The sequence below is a fragment of the Canis lupus genome, chromosome 37 (genome assembly GCF_003254725.2).
Source record: "Canis lupus dingo isolate Sandy chromosome 37, ASM325472v2, whole genome shotgun sequence".
NCBI classification, from domain to species: Eukaryota; Metazoa; Chordata; class Mammalia; order Carnivora; family Canidae; genus Canis; species Canis lupus.
Window position 1 is genome coordinate 15459939 of NC_064279.1, and position 22577 is coordinate 15482515.

Consider the following 22577-nt stretch of genomic DNA (forward strand, 5'->3'; position numbering starts at 1 on the left):
ACAGCAGTCTTTAAAGTTGCTTAATTGTCAAAAAAAAAAAAAAAAAAAAAAAATAAAGTTGCTTAATTGTGTAAAATGTTTAGCTTTTGGAGAGAAAGAGAACAGAAAGATGCAATTGAAATATTGCGAGTGATGCCACCCTGTGGTTAGGGGGAAGTGGGTGATATGAATGTGCTGTGTTCCTCTTTTAGCCAGCTCTTGATTCCCCCACAGTGTTATTTAACGTGTCCTGTCACAGGGCCTCCAAGGGCAAGCCAGCCATGTTGCTGGTGATTGTCCAAGGATTTAGTGATCCGTTCCAGTCCTGCAGGAATGACTGGTCATACTGCACTTAACTCAGAGCCAGTAGGTCAGGCTCCAACGTGTTACCTCCTGTGAGGTTTGGAAGAGTGATTTTACTAAATCCTGTTTTGAATTTATGTCCAGACTTTAGAATCTTGACATCCCTACTGTCCATCCCCTAGTGAGATACCTGGCCAATAAATGTGCTGCTTTGGGATTGAAATAGTGTAGGAGAGGCTGAGTTGTGTGATTATTCTTTCTTCCTTTCTTTTTGCTCTTGAAAATGAGAAAGGGAAGATGATTCTTTATGATGAGCTAATCGTGACCTCATGTTCTCCTCTCACCTCCCCTCCTGTCCTTCCACTGACTCTGAATCACTGACTGTGCATGTTTGACCCAGTGTTTCCTCCTGCACCTGTCCTGTTGTATACCCTCAGATTTACAAGGAGCAGCTCAATACCAGGGTTGTCCTGGTGGCTGTAGAGACCTGGACTGAGAAGGATCATATCGAGATCACCACCAACCCTGTGCAGATGCTTCATGAATTTTCCAAATACCGACAGCGTATCAAACAACATGCTGATGCTGTGCACCTCATCTCGTATGTACCTGCGGTCTATGTGTTGACATTTATCTTTATCCCCTTAATTATATCTGTTAAGTTACACGTCAGTGTGTTGATCTTGAATTGAGTCCTCTCTCTGGTTACCTCAGTAGCAGGGAGGTAAGTTGTCTGGTGCTGGGATGGTAGTTCCGTGGTAGTAAGATTTACCTTCAGAGCACATTCTTACTTTCACACTTTCCATCCTCCAGGTCAACTCATAATTCAAGGTGGCTGCTGGTGCACAAGCCTTTATGATAGGCATCAGGAATACAGGCAGGGAGGAGTACAAAAGAGCCCTCCTTCCAGCTGAGTGAGCTCCTTTAAAGCAGATATTCTGAAAGCTTGGACATATCCATTTTACCAACAAATCATTTCCTGGCTCTTGGGTACATGCTGCACGTAGCTGCAAGAGAGGCCAGGAGATACAGTCTTTTGAGGCGAACCATTGAATAAAATTGAGATTTTTATCATTAAAGGAAAGGATGACCAAACTTTCTTTCGATATAATCAGTGGTTTCCTTCTCTGCTCATGGAAAAGCTGTTTTTAGACAGTTCTCCAAGGTTCTATTCTGGAATCAGACCAACCAGAGTCCTCTTTCCTTGTCTCTCACCTTAGCTCTTTACTTCTTTTTCTCTCAGTCTAATCAGCAATATATACTAATTTATAAATTTATAGTTTATAATAATCAACCATTGCTTAGTAGATGCTCAATTAATGTTGTTCAACTGAGATTGCTGCACATCACACAGATTTCAAGATATTTATGACCACATAAATCTAAAGGTGTTTAAAATGTAGTTTTTGATTTCTTGAGGGAGGATGGATTTCAGCGTTCGGTGTAGAAGAGTGAGTAAACCTGTCTTGGGAGAGTTCATATGATGGTCACTACATTGGTTTTCTGATAGCACTTCCTTTTCTTTAGGCGTGTGACATTCCACTATAAGAGAAGCAGTCTGAGTTACTTTGGAGGTGTCTGTTCTCGCACAAGGGGAGTTGGTGTGAATGAGGTAAATTTGATCAGTTTTCTTAAAGTAGAGCTTTATCTTTGCATCTGACCTCTTTCTTCCCTGTGGCCTAGTTTATATCTTTCTCAGGTTTGTTTAAAATGACAGTGACATCGAGAATAAGGTATGAGTGATTTATATTAGTAAATAGAAACCAAAGTGGCTTTTGGTGTTCAAAAAGAGGTATTGCTTCATTTCATATTGATAGTTTTTCGTGTTTATCAGGTAAATGCATGCCAAAGAGTGGTCCAGAGATTTTTTCACCTCTATAGATAAATTTTTATAAACTTATTATTCCTTTCCCAATAATTTTAATGTATAATGCTCTCCCATGCATGTTAGATTTAACTCATTTAAATCAAAGAGTTTAGGATTATATTTAATCAGTGTCTTTGTTTTCTTTCTGTGTACATTTTTATCTTTATGCCTTCTACCTATCTCTCTGTAGAATTCATTGGAACAAATATTTTCTTAGTCTTATTGTTTGGATTCCAGTACCTTCCTTTATATCAAGGAAATCCTTACACCAGTTGGCAACAGCATCCAAAAAGCTGAACCAACTATCTCTAAACCCTGATTAATGCCAGAATGTATTATAAGGTTATCCCCACAGCCATCATCATTCAGTCAAGACCTCTCTTGGCATATTTGTAGTAAGTTGAATTTATTGTTGGTTTGGTGTGAGTTGAATCAGGGCATAGCCTTTTATGGCTTGTGTTTTATGTTTCCATGTGAGAGCATCAAGTTCTGAGAGATGCCACATAGTAAAAGAGGCTTTCTGCTTCTTGGGCCCAGCTGCAAGGAAGAAGCGATAAGGAGCATATGCCATCTTTTGATGCTGTGAGGCTCTATTTAGGGAACTGAGATGATATGTAATGATCATTAAGAAATAATAACTAGCTTTGTGCACTCTCTCAAATGTCTCCCACACACTTTCAACTCTGAAAAACAGTATGGTCTTCCAATGGCAGTGGCACAAGTATTATCGCAGAGCCTGGCTCAAAACCTTGGAATCCAATGGGAACCTTCTAGCCGAAAGCCAAGTATGTACATTGACCTTCTTATTCACTCTCATGTGCCATTCTGTCTGTATACTGCATGTCCAGTCAATAAATAAATATTTTTCATTCCTAACTCATTATAGTTTAATTGTAATATACCTTCTTCCTCTTAAAAGACTATCAAGTGAGCAATTTAAGGTAATTCTTAATCTGTTTGAGTAGTAGATATTTCCCCTTAAAAATTCATAAAATCATACTCATTTTCTCAGAGCAGGAGCAGCTCTTTCTCACATTGCAGAGTGTTGAGGTTTGGCAGGGGATGAATACTCACCCTCTGGATTCTAAGCAGTGGAATGTAGACACTAGGTGCCAATAAAGTTCCGTTGGGGAGTTAGTAATAGTATAGCTGGATCAGGAAATAGCTTAGGTCTAGTGTCAAAAGGAGCTCCAACTCTAATTAAACTTCCCCACCAACCTACCTCTAACTGAACTCACCCACGTGGTCCCATCAGAAAGGTTCAAGAACAAGCCTCCCTCCAGGCAGCCCTTCCCTAGGGCCCTTTAAGCCTGGAAGCAGGTGGTAGAGGATAGCCCTCTAGTGGGCAGGCAGTGCCAGGAGGGAATCCAAACAGGGCCTCAGATCCCATCCAGTGGAAAAAGCATCCAGTGACCACTGGTGTCACTCTCTTCATTAATCAGAGGAGAAGAAGTTGGAAAGATAGGGACTGAGCTTCCAGTGGCAAAGTATCCAAGGCCCACAATGGTTTTAGGAGTCCATGAAAAATTTCAATTTCTTTAAAAATCAGAGTAAAATCCAACTTGGATTATATTCCTCTTTAGACTAACAAACTAGTAAAATACAATTTCGAATACTTTTTTTTTTTTTTTTTTGGTGGCATGAGGCAAAAGTTCCTAGGACCCACAAAAAGTCATACGATCTTGTGGAAAGGAAGACTGTGGTATTCCTTCAAATTATTTTCTTAAGTGAAAGTCTGCTCCCCTCTGTGAAAATATCAGATGCCCAAAGTAAAGGTCTCCCTGCCCACCTCAGCAACCCAAGGAAGAGAAGGACAAAATTCTACTGTAACTTTATCCTACGTTTTATGTCTTTTTGACTACTATCAAATAATTGTCATTAATGCATAGTGTTATGGAAACTTGAAACAAAATACGTATCCAGGGTCTTCTCGATTCTCTTTATGGGCATATTAATTCATCACTTTATGGGTATATGAAGTCTGGTGGCATTTAGCAAATATCCACAAACTTTCGTTTATTAATATCAGGGTATTAGGCTCAGGGTATTTGCTTTCCCAAGGAAACACATAATACACTTTAAAGGAGGTATTTTGGGTTTCAGCAGCTGGGATAGATGGCTTGAAGATCAGAGGAGAATAGGGCCAGATTTCTGACCTTGTTTGAGAACCCTGGGGCCAGGGAGAGGCCAGTGCTGGGGTCCGCTGAGGGATGTTACCGAATTGGGTGAGAGGGTGGGGTGAGAAGTAGAGGTTCAGGCCCAATGCCTGGAGTAGTTCCTTCCTAAAATGTTTTAGTCCTTTATGAATTGTTTGTTTAGGTAGATAGTTCATTAGTTCTGAACTTTGACTTTGAAAAAATCCATTGAGAAGTCCCTCTTTAAAAATATCTTTGTCTATGATAGGAAAGAGAATAGGAAAAAATAAATGGAAAGCATAGCCCATCACAACATCAGTATGTCAGTCTCTGGCATCTATGTTGAGTTTGTGATTGTTGTTTAGTTTAAATGACTATTTGTGCTTTTATTTTAGAATACTCTCTTTTCCTAAAACTTTTAGCGGAGGGTCCTTCACATCTCTGGCTGAACCTCACTGGGATTCTAGCAAATGGGATTCTCTCCTGTAACCTCCAGGGTGCTCTGTTGGGGAAGTTTCAGTGGTGACTCATTACATCTGTGCAATAGAGCTTTACAGCTCACTGAGCGCACACCTGAGCTTATCTTGTGTGAACCCCCGGAACCACTCTGAGAGATAGGCAGAGAGGCTGTTCCCCATTTTCCAGGTGGGAATACGGGAGACCCAAGAAATACTAAGTCACTTGCCTGCAGGACTCTCACTGGGTAGAACTTGGACTAGAACTCAGGCTTTTTGTTTCTAGACCAGGCTACTTTCCATTACACATTGGAAATAGGAACTTTATTGAGTTTTCTGAGTCACAAATATGAAGGGAGGGATAGTTGTATTTCTTGTCAGCTGTTGTCTTAGGAAATAACCTATACTTCTGGAAAAGATATAAAGAAATTTTGATTTAATGGAAATAGTTTTTGTTTGGTGGGATTTTACATTCTGTATCTACAAGACACAGAATTGGTAAATAAGGAATTGTCTCCAGAGTTGCAATGCAAATGAAAGATGTGACTTTTGTTGTTTCTCTTTTCTTCTGTTGCTTTTTATCATTTCATTGGTCTAGAGTGTGACTGCACAGAATCCTGGGGTGGCTGCATCATGGAGGAAACAGGGTAAATTTTCATTTTACCTGCATTTGATATAGGCCTTTCACTGACATTGCTGCATATAATTAGATGCAGAGTCTCTCAGGTACTGGTCTTGTAGGCTCAGCACTCAGTATAAATTCAATCATTAAATATCTGATATTTTAAAAATGAAAGGACTAATTCACCTTATATTTTCATTTTTTAGTTAAAGTTGTTGATAAGAGTAAAATATAACAACTTCTACTTCTGTTAACCTTTAAAGAAAGCACATTATTAAATGCTTCTAAGTTTAGTAGATACATTAATTTTTTAGTGCACTTAGAATAAGAGCCAGTTGTCTGCCTGAAGCAGTCCGTGAAAATCAATTTAGTCGTCAATTTATATTTTAAAGAAGTCACGAATAGACGTGTTTGCTGTAGGAAAAATTGTACCGTACTGTTTATATAATCAATACAGCATTTTTTAAAGACAGATTTATTGTGTCTAAATTAGGTATCTTCTATTGATAGACATTTGAACATTTCTCACCTATCTCCTCTCTTCTTATGAGGATGCTTTGAGAACAGAGCCACTGCCCTGGAGCTGCTGTTGCATCTGTGAGCCAAGGCCTGGAAATATTGCCCCCGGCCCCTGCCCCCATGGGAGCCATTCACCGAAGGGTCCCTAAGCTAGAGCCCACTCCTACTAGATGGAAGAGGTTTTTCCACCCATGTGTCTCTCCTGCTTCTTGTGCCTATGCCAGATATCTGTTCAACACATCGCCCATTTCTGGTCCTCCCCCTATCCTGAGGAGCCCCAGAAGCCAGAAGCCCTGACCTACTAGTATAGAGTCCCTTCCTTACTCCTCTACCAGGAGTCCTGCTCATGGGGAAAAGGGGAGCGTGAGCGTGAGGGTTTGCAGAGACACTCAACCATTCTGCTGGCTGCTTTAAAACATATGTTTTTAGAAATGTGGTTTAAACATGAAACTGTTAGCGTGCGTGCTCCCCTTGTTTTTGTACCATAATTTACTAACATTATGGCTTAAACAACATTTTTGAGAACTACAATATAGTAGGAAGGTAACACCATTTATAGTATTGCTTCTCTAGGGAGACACCTTCTGTCTTCTAAACTCCCAGTTTTTAAATGAATTTTTGGACTGACCGCCCAGAGGATATAATAAAACTATTTAAAGTTTACATATATTTTCTCGAGTATGCATTTCCACATAGTTCCTTTAGGAGATTATTGTCAACAATGGCAAAAACTTTTCCTACTTCCATATACTACCCTCATGCATCAGGATACAAAAAACATTTAGATTACATCCTAGAATAAGTGGCCTGTCACTCTCAAATCAAGTACTATGATAAACACACCCAAGGAATCAGTGTGTATGACTCAGTTTAACCTCAACCATGTGTGTAACATCTCCCTATGTACTGACATAGAGATAGTTTGATTAATTGAATCGCAAACAGGCTCATACTATATTCCTAAGTCATGAGTATGTTTGAAGTTGAGCATAAAAATTAGAATTACCTAATTCTAATCAGAAGGAGCTTAAGCCTAATTCTGTTTTTACTGTGTGTATGTGGGCAAAAAACAGATATCCACATATCCGTGTACATATTTGTGTCTGTGTATAAAAATAGTATAATACTTCTCTTTAGATTTCCTGTTTGCTTCAGTGGTGTTGCTGATGCCTACATTATATAATCTTTAATAGATTGTCACAATTCCTTCCTCTAAGTAGAATCTAGTAGGTTCCCATGCATCTTTTATTCAGGACAGAGGCCAAAAAGTGCTTGCCTTTACTGAGACTAAGCAAATAAAAATGACCACATTTTAAAATGTAGCCTAGGTGAAGAAGTTTTGTGATAAGCTCTCCAAAACGCTTCCAAGCCCAGGCACAGAAGGGCTTGGCTGCTGAGGAGGTGATAACCTGGCTCCCAATCTGTGGTTTTCTTAGACTATTTTTATAAGTTCTACCACACATACTTATTTAGCAATTTGAACATAAATGCCTTGTCAAAATTTGTGTGGAATCATCTAGATCCAGAGTGAACATTTTGTTCTAATTCAAGGGTTTTAATTTTCTTCTCTGATGACTGCTTTTGGTAAATTATTTACATAATTGATTCTTTATTTTCTCAGGGTGTCCCATTCCCGAAAGTTCTCAAAGTGCAGCATTTTGGAATATAGAGACTTTTTACAAAGAGGGGGTGGAGCCTGTCTTTTCAACAGGCCGACAAAGGTTAGTAACTCAGAAAGTGTAATTATTTCTCTGGTTCTTCTTCTTTTTTTTTTTTTTCTTGCTTTTGAGAAATGTGTTTGATGTACATAACATTTATGAAAGCAACAACCTTCGTGATCATATCCACCTCCGATCTGCTCAGGATCTAGTCACAAATCTATTATGGGAAAAGACTTAAAAGTCATTCTTGCATTTTATCTTTGTGAAATGTTGAAAAGTAGCTCTGTGCCTTAATAAAACCAGTTGCAAAAAGGCCTATTTATTTACAATAGAACACTGCCAAATGTCAGATACTTATCTTAGAAAATAGGTTTTTCTTTGGTGGGGGGTTGTCAGTCAGATTAATATTTATTATAAAAGCCATTATCGTGTTGAAATCTGGTCCTGCTTAAATGAATGATAAAACCATGGTTTTGCTACTGTGAATCTGATTTTTCAGTGCTAGCTGTACCCCTCCCACTTTGTCCTCTAAACAAAGAAACAAATGCCCTTCAATTAAAATATCTTTGAAATTTACACGTTAGGATTTTCATCCTGCTGCTTAGAGATTGTGAGTTAGATTAAGGGATATTGCTTCAACCCATTTCTCTGACAAAAATTCCATATTCCACTGACATCTCTTTAAGGGTATAACTAATTCCCAGGCTTTTTTTTTTTTAAGATTTTATTTATTTATGCATGAGTGACACAGAGAGAGAGAGAGAGAGGCAGAGACACAGGCAGAGGGAGAAGCAGGCTCCATGCAGGGAGCCCGATGTAGGACTCGATCCCGGGACTCCAGGATCACGCCCTGGGCTGAAGGCAGGCGCTAAACCTTTGAGCCACCCAGGGATCCCCAATTCCCTGGCTTTTTAAAAAATGTTTTTGAGTGGTCTATTCCCCTAGACAGGAACTATTATGAATATCAGCTAGCCACAAAATAGCCCAAGTTATTTATGGATCTCATAAATACATATGTGTATTTATTATTTGTTATATAGTCTCTTTGTGTGGGAAGGTCCATGATGTCAACTGGCATTTCATCAGAATTCATATATACAGCGTCACAATCCTTATCCATCATTCCTTAATTCAAAAAGGTCTGAAAATTGAAAGTGTTTTTTATGAGTTTGCAGAAAACACGTCAGGCAGTAAAACTTCTCCTGGACTGAAAACTTTTATTATCCTTCATAGTGTAAATATTCATAAGTATTACTGCAGAAATATAAATGTTTTTGATTAGAGGGTGTGCACCAGGCCCCTCAGGGCTATTACATAGAACGTGGTAAATGCATCATACTTTTCTAAAATCTAGCAAAGCCAGAATTTTCAAATTCACTGGCCACAAAGCTTTTGCATAAGGGACTGTGGACCTCTAGTAGCGTGTTTGGAAATGAATCACTCAACAGGCAAAAAGACAGGATTGCTGCTCATTAGCAGATGGTATAGAGATTCTAACATTACACATTTCATATTTCTTTTGAAAATGCTACTTCATAAATCAAATATAGTCCATTTGCTGTACAAAATGTTTAATGCTCTATGAATTGAAAGAACAGTGAAATCATACTAACTGAAAAAAAGTCAGTGACTAGTGTGGATAACTAACAGAATAATTTACTCCTCTCCTCATCATTAAGTGATACTCCTGTAGTCAAGGGACTGTAGTTTGATGCCTGACATCTCTATAAAATCTCAATGAGTCTGCAGAAAAAGAAACAGGAATTTTAAGGTGACCTTGTACCATTAAATTCAACCGCCTGCCTTTCATGGCATTGATCTCAGTGCAACAGAAATCTGAAAACTTCAAAGTGTTCAAAATGGGAGAGATGAGTAGTAATGAATCAATGTGAACTGCTGGCATTTATGAATTAAAGTGTACGTGATTGATTTTTACCTGCCTTGCGTCTCACCAGTCAATTATAATATAGCATCTTGCCTGGGAGCACAGCACTCAGTCCTCAGGTTTCTGGTGTGTGTGGAAGGGTCCATCGTTAGATTTCTGCAATTGCCTGTGAGTAGAAAGAAAATTATTCCAGTAGCTCAGAAACCAAATAAAAATAGCCGTATGTCTTCAGTTTTAAAAGTTAGTAAATACGGATTTATTTTTTTCAGCTACATGGTAGAATGATTTTTTTTTTAAAGGAAGCCCCCGTGGATTCCGGTGGAATAGTTTATATGTATGTATCAAAGAACTGACCTTTTCCAAGTGCTTTTTTAGTCAATGAATGTATGCATGCATGGTTTACATGGTTTTTTCACATTACTTGCCTGCCTTGTCTCTGTGCTGTGGGACTCTCCCCACCTGCTGTGTTTTCCACCTGGTTTGTGATAGAGGCCTGCTGCAGGATGGAAGGAGGGTCCTAAGAACGAGATCTAGCATTTGGCTCCATGTGAGACCTAATAGGAAGTGCTAGCCATGGTCCAGTCTGAACTTGCCATTTCCATTTCCTCCTGACTGCTGATGAAATACCACAGAGATGAGGACTGTTGATGTTACTTGTGGGACTTTCCTATGGAGGAATAACCTGAAAAACTTTCTTGCTTTGAGTAAGAGTTTTCCCTTCCTCGATGTGGAGGGAGAATCAGGTCTTCTTCAGGTGGGCTTGGAAGGCAACCCTTCCCTTGGGGTGTGTATGCTGGAGGAGGAGTCTCTCTTGCCCTCTCATACTCCTGGCTTTGAGCGTTTTGGTTGGAATGTGCTGTTCCAGTCTTCATCCAAGTGTGATAGACACACACAGGGAGATCTTGCTCCAGCTGACAGAAAATGGGAATGTTTCTCATGAACACTCAGTGCCTCCACAATTGTTTGCAATATAGTTTGTCTGGCAAACTATAGCACTAGTCAAGTGGATTATTCTAGAAATTTGACTCTTCCATTGCTCCAGGAATGATCGAGAGATTTCTATACATCGGTGCATATGTCTGCACAATTATTTATTTATTTTTTAAAGGTTTTATTTATTCATGAGACACACAGAGAGAAGGAGGCAGAGACATAGGCAGAGGGAGAAGCAGGCTATCTGCAGGGAACCTGATGCAGGACTCGATCCCATGACCCCGGGATCACGACCTGAGCCAAAGGCAGACGCTCAACCACTGAGCCGCCCAGGTGCCCCGTCTGCACATTTATTTAATATGCTTTCGACAGTGCAGATTTCCTTTCAATGAGAGTGATGGGCATGGATTCCCAGCAGCACCTTTTCTAAGCTTATTTGCTTTTTCTTGATTGTATATATTACATTCAGCTCTGACCGAAACATTTTTATCTTTTTGACAATTTTTGTTTTCTCAGCTACCTTGAGATAAGTCAGTAAATTAGATATCCGTTAGTCTTAGCAATTGCATCTTTGCCCCATTAGCAAGTATGATAAATAATCTATTCGTTTTGACAGCTAATTTCCATTAATAAGTAATTCTAATGGTAGAGGTCATCTCTGGAGCCCACCTCCAGAGAATCCTCCAAGAAATATTACCCCATTTGGAATACGTTTTTAGAAGTGTTATTAATAAGTGAACAGTGCTACCCACACAGATACCATCTGTAAGATGCCATCACAGCAAATCACAGAAGAATATCACATGATAGCTGATTATAGGGCCATGTATGTGGCCTGATTGGTGTGTTGGTTTTCTGTGATAAATTAAAATGTTTTTCCTTTGTCTTCCTAACCTCTTTCAGCTATTTGAACCCACAGAATGTGGAAATGGATATGTGGAGGCTGGGGAGGAATGTGACTGTGGTTTATTACATGTGGTAAGTATAAGAGATCTTTCCTACCTTCAACACAGCTCCTCCCCAGAGCAAACAAGAATCGTGAGAAGCCTACACTGTCCTTCCCTTGGTCTTACTGCTTTTCTTTCTCATCTCTCTCATCAATGCCTAATCCCAGGTCAGACATGTTAGAGATAATCAAGTTCTTATGGCCCTGTTTGAAAAAATACCTAATGGGTTCTTCTTCTTTTTCTTTTAATTTTTTTATAATAAATTTATTTTTTATTGGTGTTCAATTTACCAACATACAGAATAACACCCAGTGCTCATCCCGTCAAGTGCCCGTCACCCATTCACCCCCACCCCCCGCCCTCCTCCCCTTCCACCACCCCTAGTTCGTTTCCGTAATGGGTTCTTCTAATCAAATCTCCTATCTCTTAAAAATCCATAGCTCATATCCATCCCATTCAGACTATACCAAATCACGAAATATTCTTTCCATGGTGTGTATTATTTTTGTCTTTATAAAACTAGATAGAGTCTTGGGGCACCTGGCTCAGTTGGTAGAGCATGCAACTCTTGATCTCAGGATTGTGAGTTCGAGCCCCATGTTGGATGTAGAGATTACTTAAAAATAAAATATTTTTTTAAAAACCCCAAATGAGATAGAGTCTTAAGAAAGAGCTAACGGAAGGTGATGTACCTGCTAAGAAATAAGCTCACTTTTTGGGAGAGAAACCCTTTCACAGAAGATCATACTTTGCTGAAAAATATGGCAGGAAGGAATTTTATCATTGTTTAAAGTGGCTACTTCCTGAAATGCTTGCTAGTTATTGTGCAAGTCTCCTCTTGTGGATTATACATAAGTCACATGTAGAGAGAGGGTTGAATGACCAGCCTCACTTACTCACGTGGAATGTCTCCCCTAGGAATGCTATGGATTATGCTGTAAGAAGTGCTCTCTGTCCAACGGGGCCCACTGCAGCGACGGGCCCTGCTGTAACAGTACCTCATGTCTCGTGAGTCACCTGACACTTCTGTCTTTCCTTTTCGTGGACGTATTAGCTAAATATCTCACAGTGTACATAGAGGAGTTGTAGATCTGGCCACACATTTGTTGATTGATGTGTCCCTCACAGTTTTGTAGAATCCATAAAGCTACCTAAATTCTGTAGGTCAAAACATTTACCTTTACTATGGTTCACTATCAACCATCCTGTCCTTCCAACCTTGAGAGTTGCCCTGCTAATGAAGATGAAAACCACATTAGATGGTTGAAAGGATGGTTGAATAGAAGAGGGACAATTCCTGTGGTCTTTTTAAATAATATGGCCTACTTATAACATTTTTCTTTAGATTTATTACAATGTATATGTACATTTATTTTGGACCTAATTTATTTTTGGACCATGAACATAAAACCTAGTGCTCACATTTTTATGTGTGAAAAATCTCCTATAAAGGCAAGAAAGCAAGATAAGGAAATAGTATTCATCTATTTGCTTATATGTGTATATACAGAGCTTATGCATGTGGACACAGTTAACTTCCATCTGTAGAACCTCCAGTCAATTTTTGAAAAGCCATTTTTAAAATATTCCTTTTTCTCATTTGCTGACCCTCTAATATTGCTTCTAACTATAAAGTAAAATGATTTTATTCAATGCCAAGAGGTCTTATGGTATTTTAAGAAATTCTAGCTTGGTTGCCTTATGTTCCCCACCAGATTATAAATTGCTTGACCTCATTGGTCTCTTTCCTTCATCTTTTGCCCACCCCTTCAATGTGATTGGTGTCACTGAAAGGAGTTCATATGAATTTACTGCACTTTGATTGTGTATATTTGGCTAAAGCAAGATTAACATTAAGATTAACATGAACAAGCTAACAGATACAATTAGTGAAGCTTGGGTGTGTATATCAATCTTCAGAGAGAGCTTAAATGTTCATATTTTTAGTGATTTGCTCTTTTGTTTTAAACCGTAATACTGTATCTTCTTTACATAATTGCTGTTACCTTGTTTTCCAGAAGTAATACTCTGAGACCATGGGTTTTAAAATCTGAACATTTAATGCCTTGCTTAATGATGCATATTTACTACACAGAGTGGTATCTGGGCCTTGTCTCTATTCTGCAGCTAACTTGCTAATTCATAAAAAGAGTTTGGTGATGGTTATGAGAGAGTATCCAAATTATTGGTGAATATAACAATGCTAACTATTGGAAATATTAATTAACACAAGTTCTTAATATTGAATTTTGATTTGCAGTTTCAGCCACGAGGATATGAATGTCGGGATGCTGTGAATGGGTGTGATATTACTGAATATTGTACTGGAGACTCTGGCCAGGTATGACAAACCAGATTTTTAAAAAATACATTTGACTTGCAAATATTGTACACATTGGAAAGCGTTCAGTTGGGCTACATATGAAAATATGATTTGGTTTCTTTGTTTTTTGTTTTACTTCACTTTGTTTTCTAGTAATTTCTGGATCTCCACCATGCCTTGATTTTAGGAACATTTGTTGTGTTTCCTGGACCTAAATCTCTTTCTTCTTTCAAATTTCTCCTTCATAATTAGTTCCCATTATATGGTTTCTACCCAACGAATTTGTGTTCCTTTCAGTCCCCACATCTAAAATTGTTATGTTCACACTGATGAAGAATTAATGTACTATTTTCAAACATTTTTAAGCCACAGGGCACTTTCTTTTAAGAAAAAATTTGTTAGATGCCTGCTGTAGAAAGTAGAGAACAAGTAACACTGCTCTGATTGAAGAGGGAGCGGGAGCAGGTGTCCCCCTCTCAGTTCTGGTCTCCAACTGTTTCCCATTTACATTTTCCTGGCATCATGGCCCATATGGTTTGGCGTGGTCTTCTTCACATTAAAAATTATTATAACATTATAATTAATGTTGCCTACTAGCATTCCTTCTTTGTACAATTTTTTATGCTTAAAAATTTATATCACATTATTTTAAGTCTTTATTTTTCATTCAAATGAACATTCATTGAGTACCTGCTGTGTGTCAGCACTAAAAAAAAAAACAAGTTTTGTTTTAAACCATATTACTGTATATGCTTTACATAACTGCCATTACCTTGTTTTCCAAAAGTAATACTCTGAGACTGTGGGTCTTAAAATCTGAACAATTTAATACCTTGGTTAATGATTCATATTTACTACAGAGAGTGGTATCTGGGCCTTGTCTCTATTCTGCAACCATCTTGCTAATAAAAAGAATTTGGTAAATGTTGGGATATAGTAGGGAATAGGATAGGCAAGTTCTTGCACTTATGGAACTTACATTCTGCTGGGTGGAGAAATAAGTGAACAAAAATATCCAATAGTGGTATGTGCTAAGGTAAAATAAGGTGAGATGTGAGGTGGGGGGTTTTAAGTGGGGTGGTCAGGTGTATTTTCCTGAAGAAGCTGGCATTTAAGTAGAAGGGTAAATAAGGACTAGGTAAATCCTAGTCAGGAAACAGGTAGTAAGGAAGCTTGGCTTCTTTAAGAAATGGAATGAAAGCAGGGATTACCAGAGAGTAGTAGAAAAAAATCAAGAGTAAATCAGGTATTAGGGCAATTAGGGAATAGGTAAGGATTTTGGATTTTATTCTACTTTTATTTTTGCACTGACATTACTTCAAAACATTGTTCAAAAACATTTTCCTGTATTATTACACAGTCTTTATAAATACCCTTTTTACAATTGCATGAGAGCCTATCATATGGATTTATGAGTTGACTTGTGACTTCTTATCCAGTGGTGGATATTTAGGTTGTTGACAGTTTTTCATTATTGTAATTAGTATGACAGTGAACACCTGTATGCATCTTTAAGAATGTTTCTTATTCAGGATTCGCTCCTTAGGATAAATTGCCCAGAAATGGATTTATCTACTGCCAGATATTATGGTTTCCACGGGGCTCCCAATAGAGTACAGTGGGAGGTCAAAATACCATTTTTTTTAAATACCATTTTTCATATTGAAAATGGCCACGTTGAAAGCCGTAACTTTGTATGAGAGCTAAATAAGTCTCTTAATAGATCCCAGATTCAGGCTGTAGGAACAGGTTATTGACAAAAGTGGGTCTGGAGTGACTTCTCCTTGCAAAAATGGGCCGTTGTCTTGTGTGTCTTGGAGGAGCAGTGACGATAATCTAATGCACATGAGTAGGCAGGAAAAGAGTGGCAACAGCAGCCGAAGGGCCAGTATTTCTTCCCGAGTTTGTCAATCAATCAGTCACTCTACTTGCCTCAGGGGGAAGCGAGTATAGGAGCAGAGTCGCTGGAGTAGCACTCTGTGCTCTTCACTGGAAAAAAGCAAAACAAAACAAGAAGAGAGGGACACAAAGGTGTCTAACTAACCTTTTTGAAAGTTCTTGATGTATATTTTCTGAGATTCAATTCAGAGGGACCTTTCTAAGGATGTCATGCAGAGAAATAGTGTTCAGGCTATTCTTTATTGATTTTTTGGCATATCTGTTTCTTCTATTTAGATATGTAAATTGGTTTCTTTGCAATTTTCCTAGAATATAGTGAAAGGGTGTAAGAATTGTGGGTTCTATGTTTTGTGCCAAGTTTTATGTTTTGTGACAATCCTGACATACTGTTTCCATGAGTTATATTTTTAGTTCTGTAGAATACTACTATTCTTACACCCATCATATATAGTTTGGGTTCTATGTGTTCAGCTCTTTTCAAAGTACAGTTTTTTCACTTTTCAGCCTTTAATTCCTTTTTTTTGTTTTTATAAATTTATTTTTTATTGGTGTTCAATTTGCCAACATATAGAATAACACCCAGTGCTTATCCCATCAAGTGCCCCCCTCAGTGCCCATCACCCAGTCACCACCCCTAGTTCATTTCCCAGAGTTAGGAGTCTCTCATGTTCTGTCTCCCTTTCTGATATTTCCCATTCATTTTTTCTCCTTTCCCCTTTATTCCTTTTCACTATTTTTTATATTCCCCAAATGAATGAGACCATATAGTGTTTGTCCTTCTCTGATTGACTCATTTCACTCAGCATAATACCCTCCAGTTCCATCCACGTCGAAGCAAATGGTGGGTATTTGTCGTTTTTAATGTCAGCCTTTAATTCCTGAATTGCCGTAGAATTTACTGGAAGTAAGGCTTTTATAATGAGGGCTCTATGTTCAACTTAATATTCTATTGTCTAAATTTTTTAAATGTTCTTTTTTTAAAAAAAGATTTATTTATTTATTTATTTGGGGGAGAGAGAGAGAGAGAGCAAGCAGGGGGAGAGAGAGAGACAAACATACTCCACACTGAGTCTGAGCCCGATGCGAGGCTCAGTTTTGGGACCCCAAGATCATGACCTGAGCCAAAATTGAGAGTTAAAGGCTTAACTGACTGAGCCACTCAGACACCCTAAAACGTTCCTTTTGCTTTATGTACGTAAGGTGAAAATTGTACTGTTAAATTAATTTCTCAGTAGAGAATTAGAATATTAGAATAGCATGTTCTTTTAGCAATAATTTCCTTATATGACCAGAATCCTCCTGACATAGATAATGGGAGTAGAGGGAATTAAGATCCCCCAGAATTCTTCTGTTTTGTAACAAGCATTGAGCTTTGAATTTAATGGATACTGATTATGATTATGATCTCTGAGAACCTCTGCATCTCTGAGAATCAGTATCATTGGCAACATTCTGACTTTGTCTTGTTCCTCATGTCTTTGCTAAATTTTGAGATTATCATTTACTGATGCCTCTGAGCTACTTTGTAAATTCAGTTTCTCACAGAATAAACAATACTTGTGCAACTGAGAGAAATCCTTGGCAAACAATACTGGATGATATAATAAAAGTATTTTTGAAAGATGTGGGAAATGTTTCTTGTTAGCACTAAAAAATATGTCATCTATATGGGTGATATAACACAATTTAAAATAAGCACATTTAAATGCTACTGCACTGTTGAAGTCCTGCCTCATGTGAACCTTCCTGCACAGCATGAAAGTGGGGGCTGGAATGGTATTTAGAGACTGAATCCAGAGCTCTAGTCACATGCAGAATAAAGTCCACAGATTTATGGTCCTTTTGTTTTCAGTGTCCCCAGACGATGTAAGACATTCCATAATTTCCCATGTTAAACATTTCAGTGATCAGCAATTTGCTTTCATTAGCCTAAAAACTAAAAATAAATTGATTAGAAATCTTGCGTGTAGCTGTAACAGTTTACAATAGGGGCTTTTTTTTTAATTATTGAAGAGCTCTACAAAATTTTTTTAATTGAAACATCACAAAAATCAACTACCATATAATTTTAGATCCTGATAGACCCATTCTAGTAGCAACATTTCTTTTGCATTTTTGTCTGGTGTGATTGTATTCGTCTTGGAGTAAGTGAATAATTAATGTTAGTTGATTAATAAGATAATGACTGCATTTTCAGTGGATTTGGATAGATGAAAGAGTCCACTTGGATCTCTGTTTCTGTGCCTTTGGCCCACTGTGGCAGGTTTTAAAAAGGAGCTGATAATTATGTCCTTTAAGTAGTCACCATCAGATTGATTGAAAAGCTGTGGTGAATTAAAGCTTATATGAAAGTCAGTTATTCTTTAGAAAGATGTAAGACGAAAGCATTTTATCTAAAAGTGTTCCTTTGTAAGTTCTTAGTAATTGCAAATTCTAAATTAGTTCTATTACCTTTCTGTAGTGAACTTGATAAACAGCTTGATATGTGCAGAGTAACTTTTTAAAAACGATTTTATTTATTTATTTATTTGAGAGAAAGCACAGAGGGAGAGGGAAAAGGAGACTGACCTCGATCCCAAGACCCTGAGATCATGACCTGAGCCAAAGGCAGATGCTTAACCAACGGAGCCCCTCTGCCCAGGCACCCAGAACAGAGTAACTTAATTGTGTCTGAATGGGTCATTCATTTTTTCATCCAGTTGGCTGATAGTAGCTGAGCAACTACTCAATAATAATGGAGCCCAGTTTTGTTCTCGATGTTAGGGAGGCAGCAAGGAACAGCACATACTATCCCTGCTTGCACGGAGCTCACATTGGGGTGGGGACAATACACAAATAAGTAACATAGATGAATAGTGGATGATAAATCTTATGGAGAAGAAAAAACCAGGAAATAAGGGACAGAGAATGCCAACATGGGAAGGATTACAGTTTTTGAGAGCAAACCATGCAGAAATCTGGGGGGGGGGGGGTAAGATTGAAGGAAGAGCAAAGGCAAGAGGCTGTGGCATAGAAGCAAGCCTGGCACGTCCACAGAGCATCGGATCAGTGATGGCAGAGTAGCAAAGAGACCAGAGAGAGGATGGAGATGGGATGGCAAAGTGCATATCACATTGAACTTTGAAGTCCCTCAAGTATGTTGGGAAGTCATCAGGCAGAGGAGCAACATGATGTGGTTTATGATTTTAAAAGGACGCTCCAGTAGCTGTATAGACTAGGGTGGAAACGGGGCAATCAGTTGGTGGCTGTTGCATAATTCAGGTGAGAGAGGATGGTGGATTGGACTGGGGGTTAGCAGTGGAGAAGGAGAAAAGTCATCAGATTGTGACTATATTTTGAAAGTAGACCTAGAAGGATTTGTTGACGGACTGGAAGGAGGGTGTGAGAGAAAGAGAAACAGAGGATGACTTCATGGTTTGGGGCCTGGCCAGTTGGGAAAGCAGAACTGTCCTATCCTGAGAAGCTGAAGACTGGGGGGAGACCCTGGTGCCTATTGCTGTGTTTCTCACTCATTTACCTGTATATTGCTTTTTTCTTTGCATATTTGTTTTGAACAGTGTACTAGCTCCTCTGACTTGAACTGTCTTCAGCTCTCTCAAATGTGGCCAATAAAATGCATAGAGAGTAAAAATTTTAATTCATTCAGAGTAACTTTCTGAGAAAATGAAGTGTACTTTTAAACAATGACTTGATAAATAGACCTAGAAAAAGCAATAACCATCCCGTCACGATTGTTCTAGTAACACGTCTGTAGTCAGAGAGGTCAGAGATGTAATGGAGATGCAGCACTCACACTGAGTTGAAAGAGTATTTCTTCTTTTTCAGTAATGTGGCCTCTAGGTGAGCATCACGGGTGTCGAATGCAGATTTGACATTTCACAGGGCTGAGAGAGGTCTCGTGGGTTAGTTCCCGAATGTTCCCCGCCTGCATAACAAGCTGATTCATGCCCTTCGTTGTCCATTTTGATTCCTTCTACTTTTAACTCTGTAGGCAAGTGAATATGTAAGTTCTGATTCTAGTCCACCTCATGGAAGCCAGAGAAATAAAAAGAAATACTCACCGCATGGATGAATTTATTATGTTTACCAGTAATAGAAGAATTAGTTTGGATAACCTACTGAAGGGGTTACTCATGTTTTTCTAGACATTCCCAATTATATATTCACCATGCTTGCTTTTTCTTTGCATTTTTATATATTGTACACATAATCTGAAGGTGCTTATGTTGAACGTTAACTAAAAACATTGTATTTTTCAGTGCCCACCGAACCTTCATAAACAAGATGGTTATGCATGCAATCAAAATCAGGTATGCTGGGCTATGAGTTTTAAGTATAATTTTAAAAGGATTAGTTTGGGAGGTTTTTTTTTTCCCCCTTTCTGATGAATATAACTTTGAAGAGAAATTGCAACTCAAAGAACAATAAATTATCACAATGGACGGCTAATTCAGTGTTGCTGCACAGCATATCAAATACTAAATATAGTATTATATTTAGCCCTGGTGACAAATTGTCCAGATTGAGGGCAAGGAAAAAAATATAATGACTAAAGAATTAGGAATCCAATTTATCAAGTTGTGATCATCTTTCAGTAATGTCAGCCTATTATGGGAAAATATGAGTGTTATAATGTGCTATAATAGGTGATAATGTGGTTTTTTTCTTTTCTGAAGCCATGTTATGATGTAGCACTCATACCCGAAAGGAGCTAAAAATCATTTTGGAATGGCCCAAGGAAGTGTACCTACTTTTGTTTTTCATAAAACTTAAAATTTCCGATTACTTTTGACTTAAAAGAGCTGTACTGTGAGGTCTGTTGTGAGTTTTAGAATTTAACTGTCGGTGGTGCCTCCCTTACGATGTTTGGGATTTTTATTTTCACTGTAAAAATACTGGGGTATGACATTGAAAAAAAAATCAACTTACCTAAAACAGCAAAAGGAGACCATGCAGTCCAAACCTGGGGGAAATGAAAGTGGCTGCGTGGGCCTTTCTGATGTGTTTCTCTGTCCCCAGGGCCGCTGTTATAATGGGGAGTGCAAGACCCGGGACAACCAGTGTCAGCACGTCTGGGGCACGAGTAAGTCATGTTTTCCTGCTTGGTGGTTGCATGTGGGTTTCTCTGCACATTACCCTGCTCTGCCAGTCTTGCTGAAGACAGGTTCAGCGTGGAGTGATGTTTTTATTTTATTTTAAGATTTATTTATTTATTTATTTTAGAGAGAGTGGAAGTAGGGAGGGGCTGAGGGAGAGGGAGAGAGAGTCTCAAGCAGACTCTGCTGAGTGTGGAACCTGACGCAGAGCTCAATCTCATGACCCTGAGACCATGACCTGAGCTGAAACCAAGAGTCACATGCTCAACTGACTATGCCACCCAGGCGCCCCCAGAGTGATGTTTTTTAAAAAAAAAATCTAGGAAAGGGTGAGAAAAGAGAGAACTATGAATCACAGTCACAAAACCCCAGAAAATGGTTGTTCAAGCTGGGGACTTGTCATCAGAACCAAGCCATGTCCCTCAGCAATGTGGCTGTCAGAGAAGAGATGTCACTTGCAAAGATTGGGTTCAGTGTGGCAGTCATGTTCAATATCCAGCCACTTGTGTGATTCACTATGTACCTTGGATTTTACCATTACCCCTCAGGTTAGCCTTCTGTTCCTTTACCCCAGGGAAGTACCAGACTTATTTCTTAAATTCTGTAATTTTATCATCTCAGTTTTGAAGGGAAGAAATGAGGTCCTTCCAGAGGTGTAGACCCAGAGGTTTGGGTACATGGTCCTGACTCTCAGTATATGCCCTAAATGTTAATGCACATACTCTTTTCTTTTTCTTTTAAGATTTTAAAAAATTTTATTTATTTGAGAGTGAGTGAGCGAGCTTGAGCCGGGAGGTGGGGGGAGTGGTGCAGGGAAAGGAAGACTCCCAGCTAATGGGGAGTCCAGCCAGGACCCCAGGATCATGACCCAAACCAAAGGCAGATGCTTAACTGACTGAGCCCCCCAGGCGCCCCAAGGCCCAGACTCTCTTCCTGACATTGACTGTGCCTGTCCTGTGAACCTCAGTTCTTTGGGCCAGACCATAGCAGAGAGATGGGTCTGTCTTGCTGGCTGAGATTGGGTCACCCCCAGAGAAAAAGAAAGCCCACAGAAGGAGAACAGAGCCCCTGCAGGAGTATTTCAGTGTTTGGCAAAATATCATTTAACTGAATGATTTACTTTCAGTGCTTCAGTTTTGACAGAGAATAGATGATAGAGGCATATTGTCTTTTAAAAGGTTTAAATACCAAAACCCAAGTGTTGACATAAAATCTTAATTGCCTAAGATTTTTATAATATCTTTTAATACTAGGGTAAAACAAGCCTACGGATCTTTCTTAGTTTTCCATGTGCTACTTCCCTAATTCCTGCCGATGGCCATTCCTCTCTTCCTCCCTCAAACCCACCAAGCACTGGGAGTCCGTTTGTTTCTCAAGTTAAAAACAGCAGCATGCTAGAACTGTCCTGGAGTAGCTTGCAAGAGCCAAGTGTTAAATTTTGAGGAATTTCAGAAGCCTGTGGCCATCACATTGCTAGCTTGAGATTAGCCCTGTGTTATACCAGAGACATTTACATGATGGCATTTACACCAGGGAAATTGGCATATGCCAGAATCAGGATTTTTTTTTTTTCTTTCTTCTGGAGAACCTGTTGTTAAACATTTACCTGCACGCTGCTGGTTGTGCATAACCAAAACAACTAAAACAAATCCTCTTCTCTTGTTCATCTCCAAAAGAGGCTTCCGGGTCTGACAAGTTCTGTTACGAGAAGCTGAACACAGAAGGCACAGAGAAGGGAAACTGTGGGAGGGACGGAGATCGCTGGATCCAGTGCAGCAAACAGTAAGTGGTCAGCTTTGGGGGCAGGACGAGTGATCGGAAGCCCTGGTTCAGATGTGAATTGAGCATGAAAGAAATGTTACTGCGTTTTAATAGATATTCAGCTGTTTAAAATTTTACAGTATGTATTTTAAAAGTACATCAGTATATCTAGAAGCAAATGGCTTTGGACTA

General features: G+C 38.9%; 1 protein-coding gene across 4 annotated transcripts in view; it reads left to right on the forward strand.

The window, feature by feature from the left end:
* The window catches only part of ADAM23 (ADAM metallopeptidase domain 23), a 187474-nt gene that overhangs the window by 135271 nt on the left and 29626 nt on the right, over positions 1–22577 (forward strand). For all 4 annotated transcript variants that reach the window (XM_049106474.1, XM_025441631.3, XM_025441630.3 and 1 more), the window contains exons 11-21: positions 720–883; positions 1810–1894; positions 2844–2934; positions 5338–5386; positions 7502–7601; positions 11263–11337; positions 12225–12314; positions 13567–13647; positions 19788–19838; positions 20548–20611; positions 22301–22406. In XM_049106474.1, the coding sequence (XP_048962431.1) occupies positions 720–883; positions 1810–1894; positions 2844–2934; positions 5338–5386; positions 7502–7601; positions 11263–11337; positions 12225–12314; positions 13567–13647; positions 19788–19838; positions 20548–20611; positions 22301–22406 (956 nt within the window). The remainder of the gene's footprint in view (positions 1–719; positions 884–1809; positions 1895–2843; positions 2935–5337; positions 5387–7501; positions 7602–11262; positions 11338–12224; positions 12315–13566; positions 13648–19787; positions 19839–20547; positions 20612–22300; positions 22407–22577) is intronic.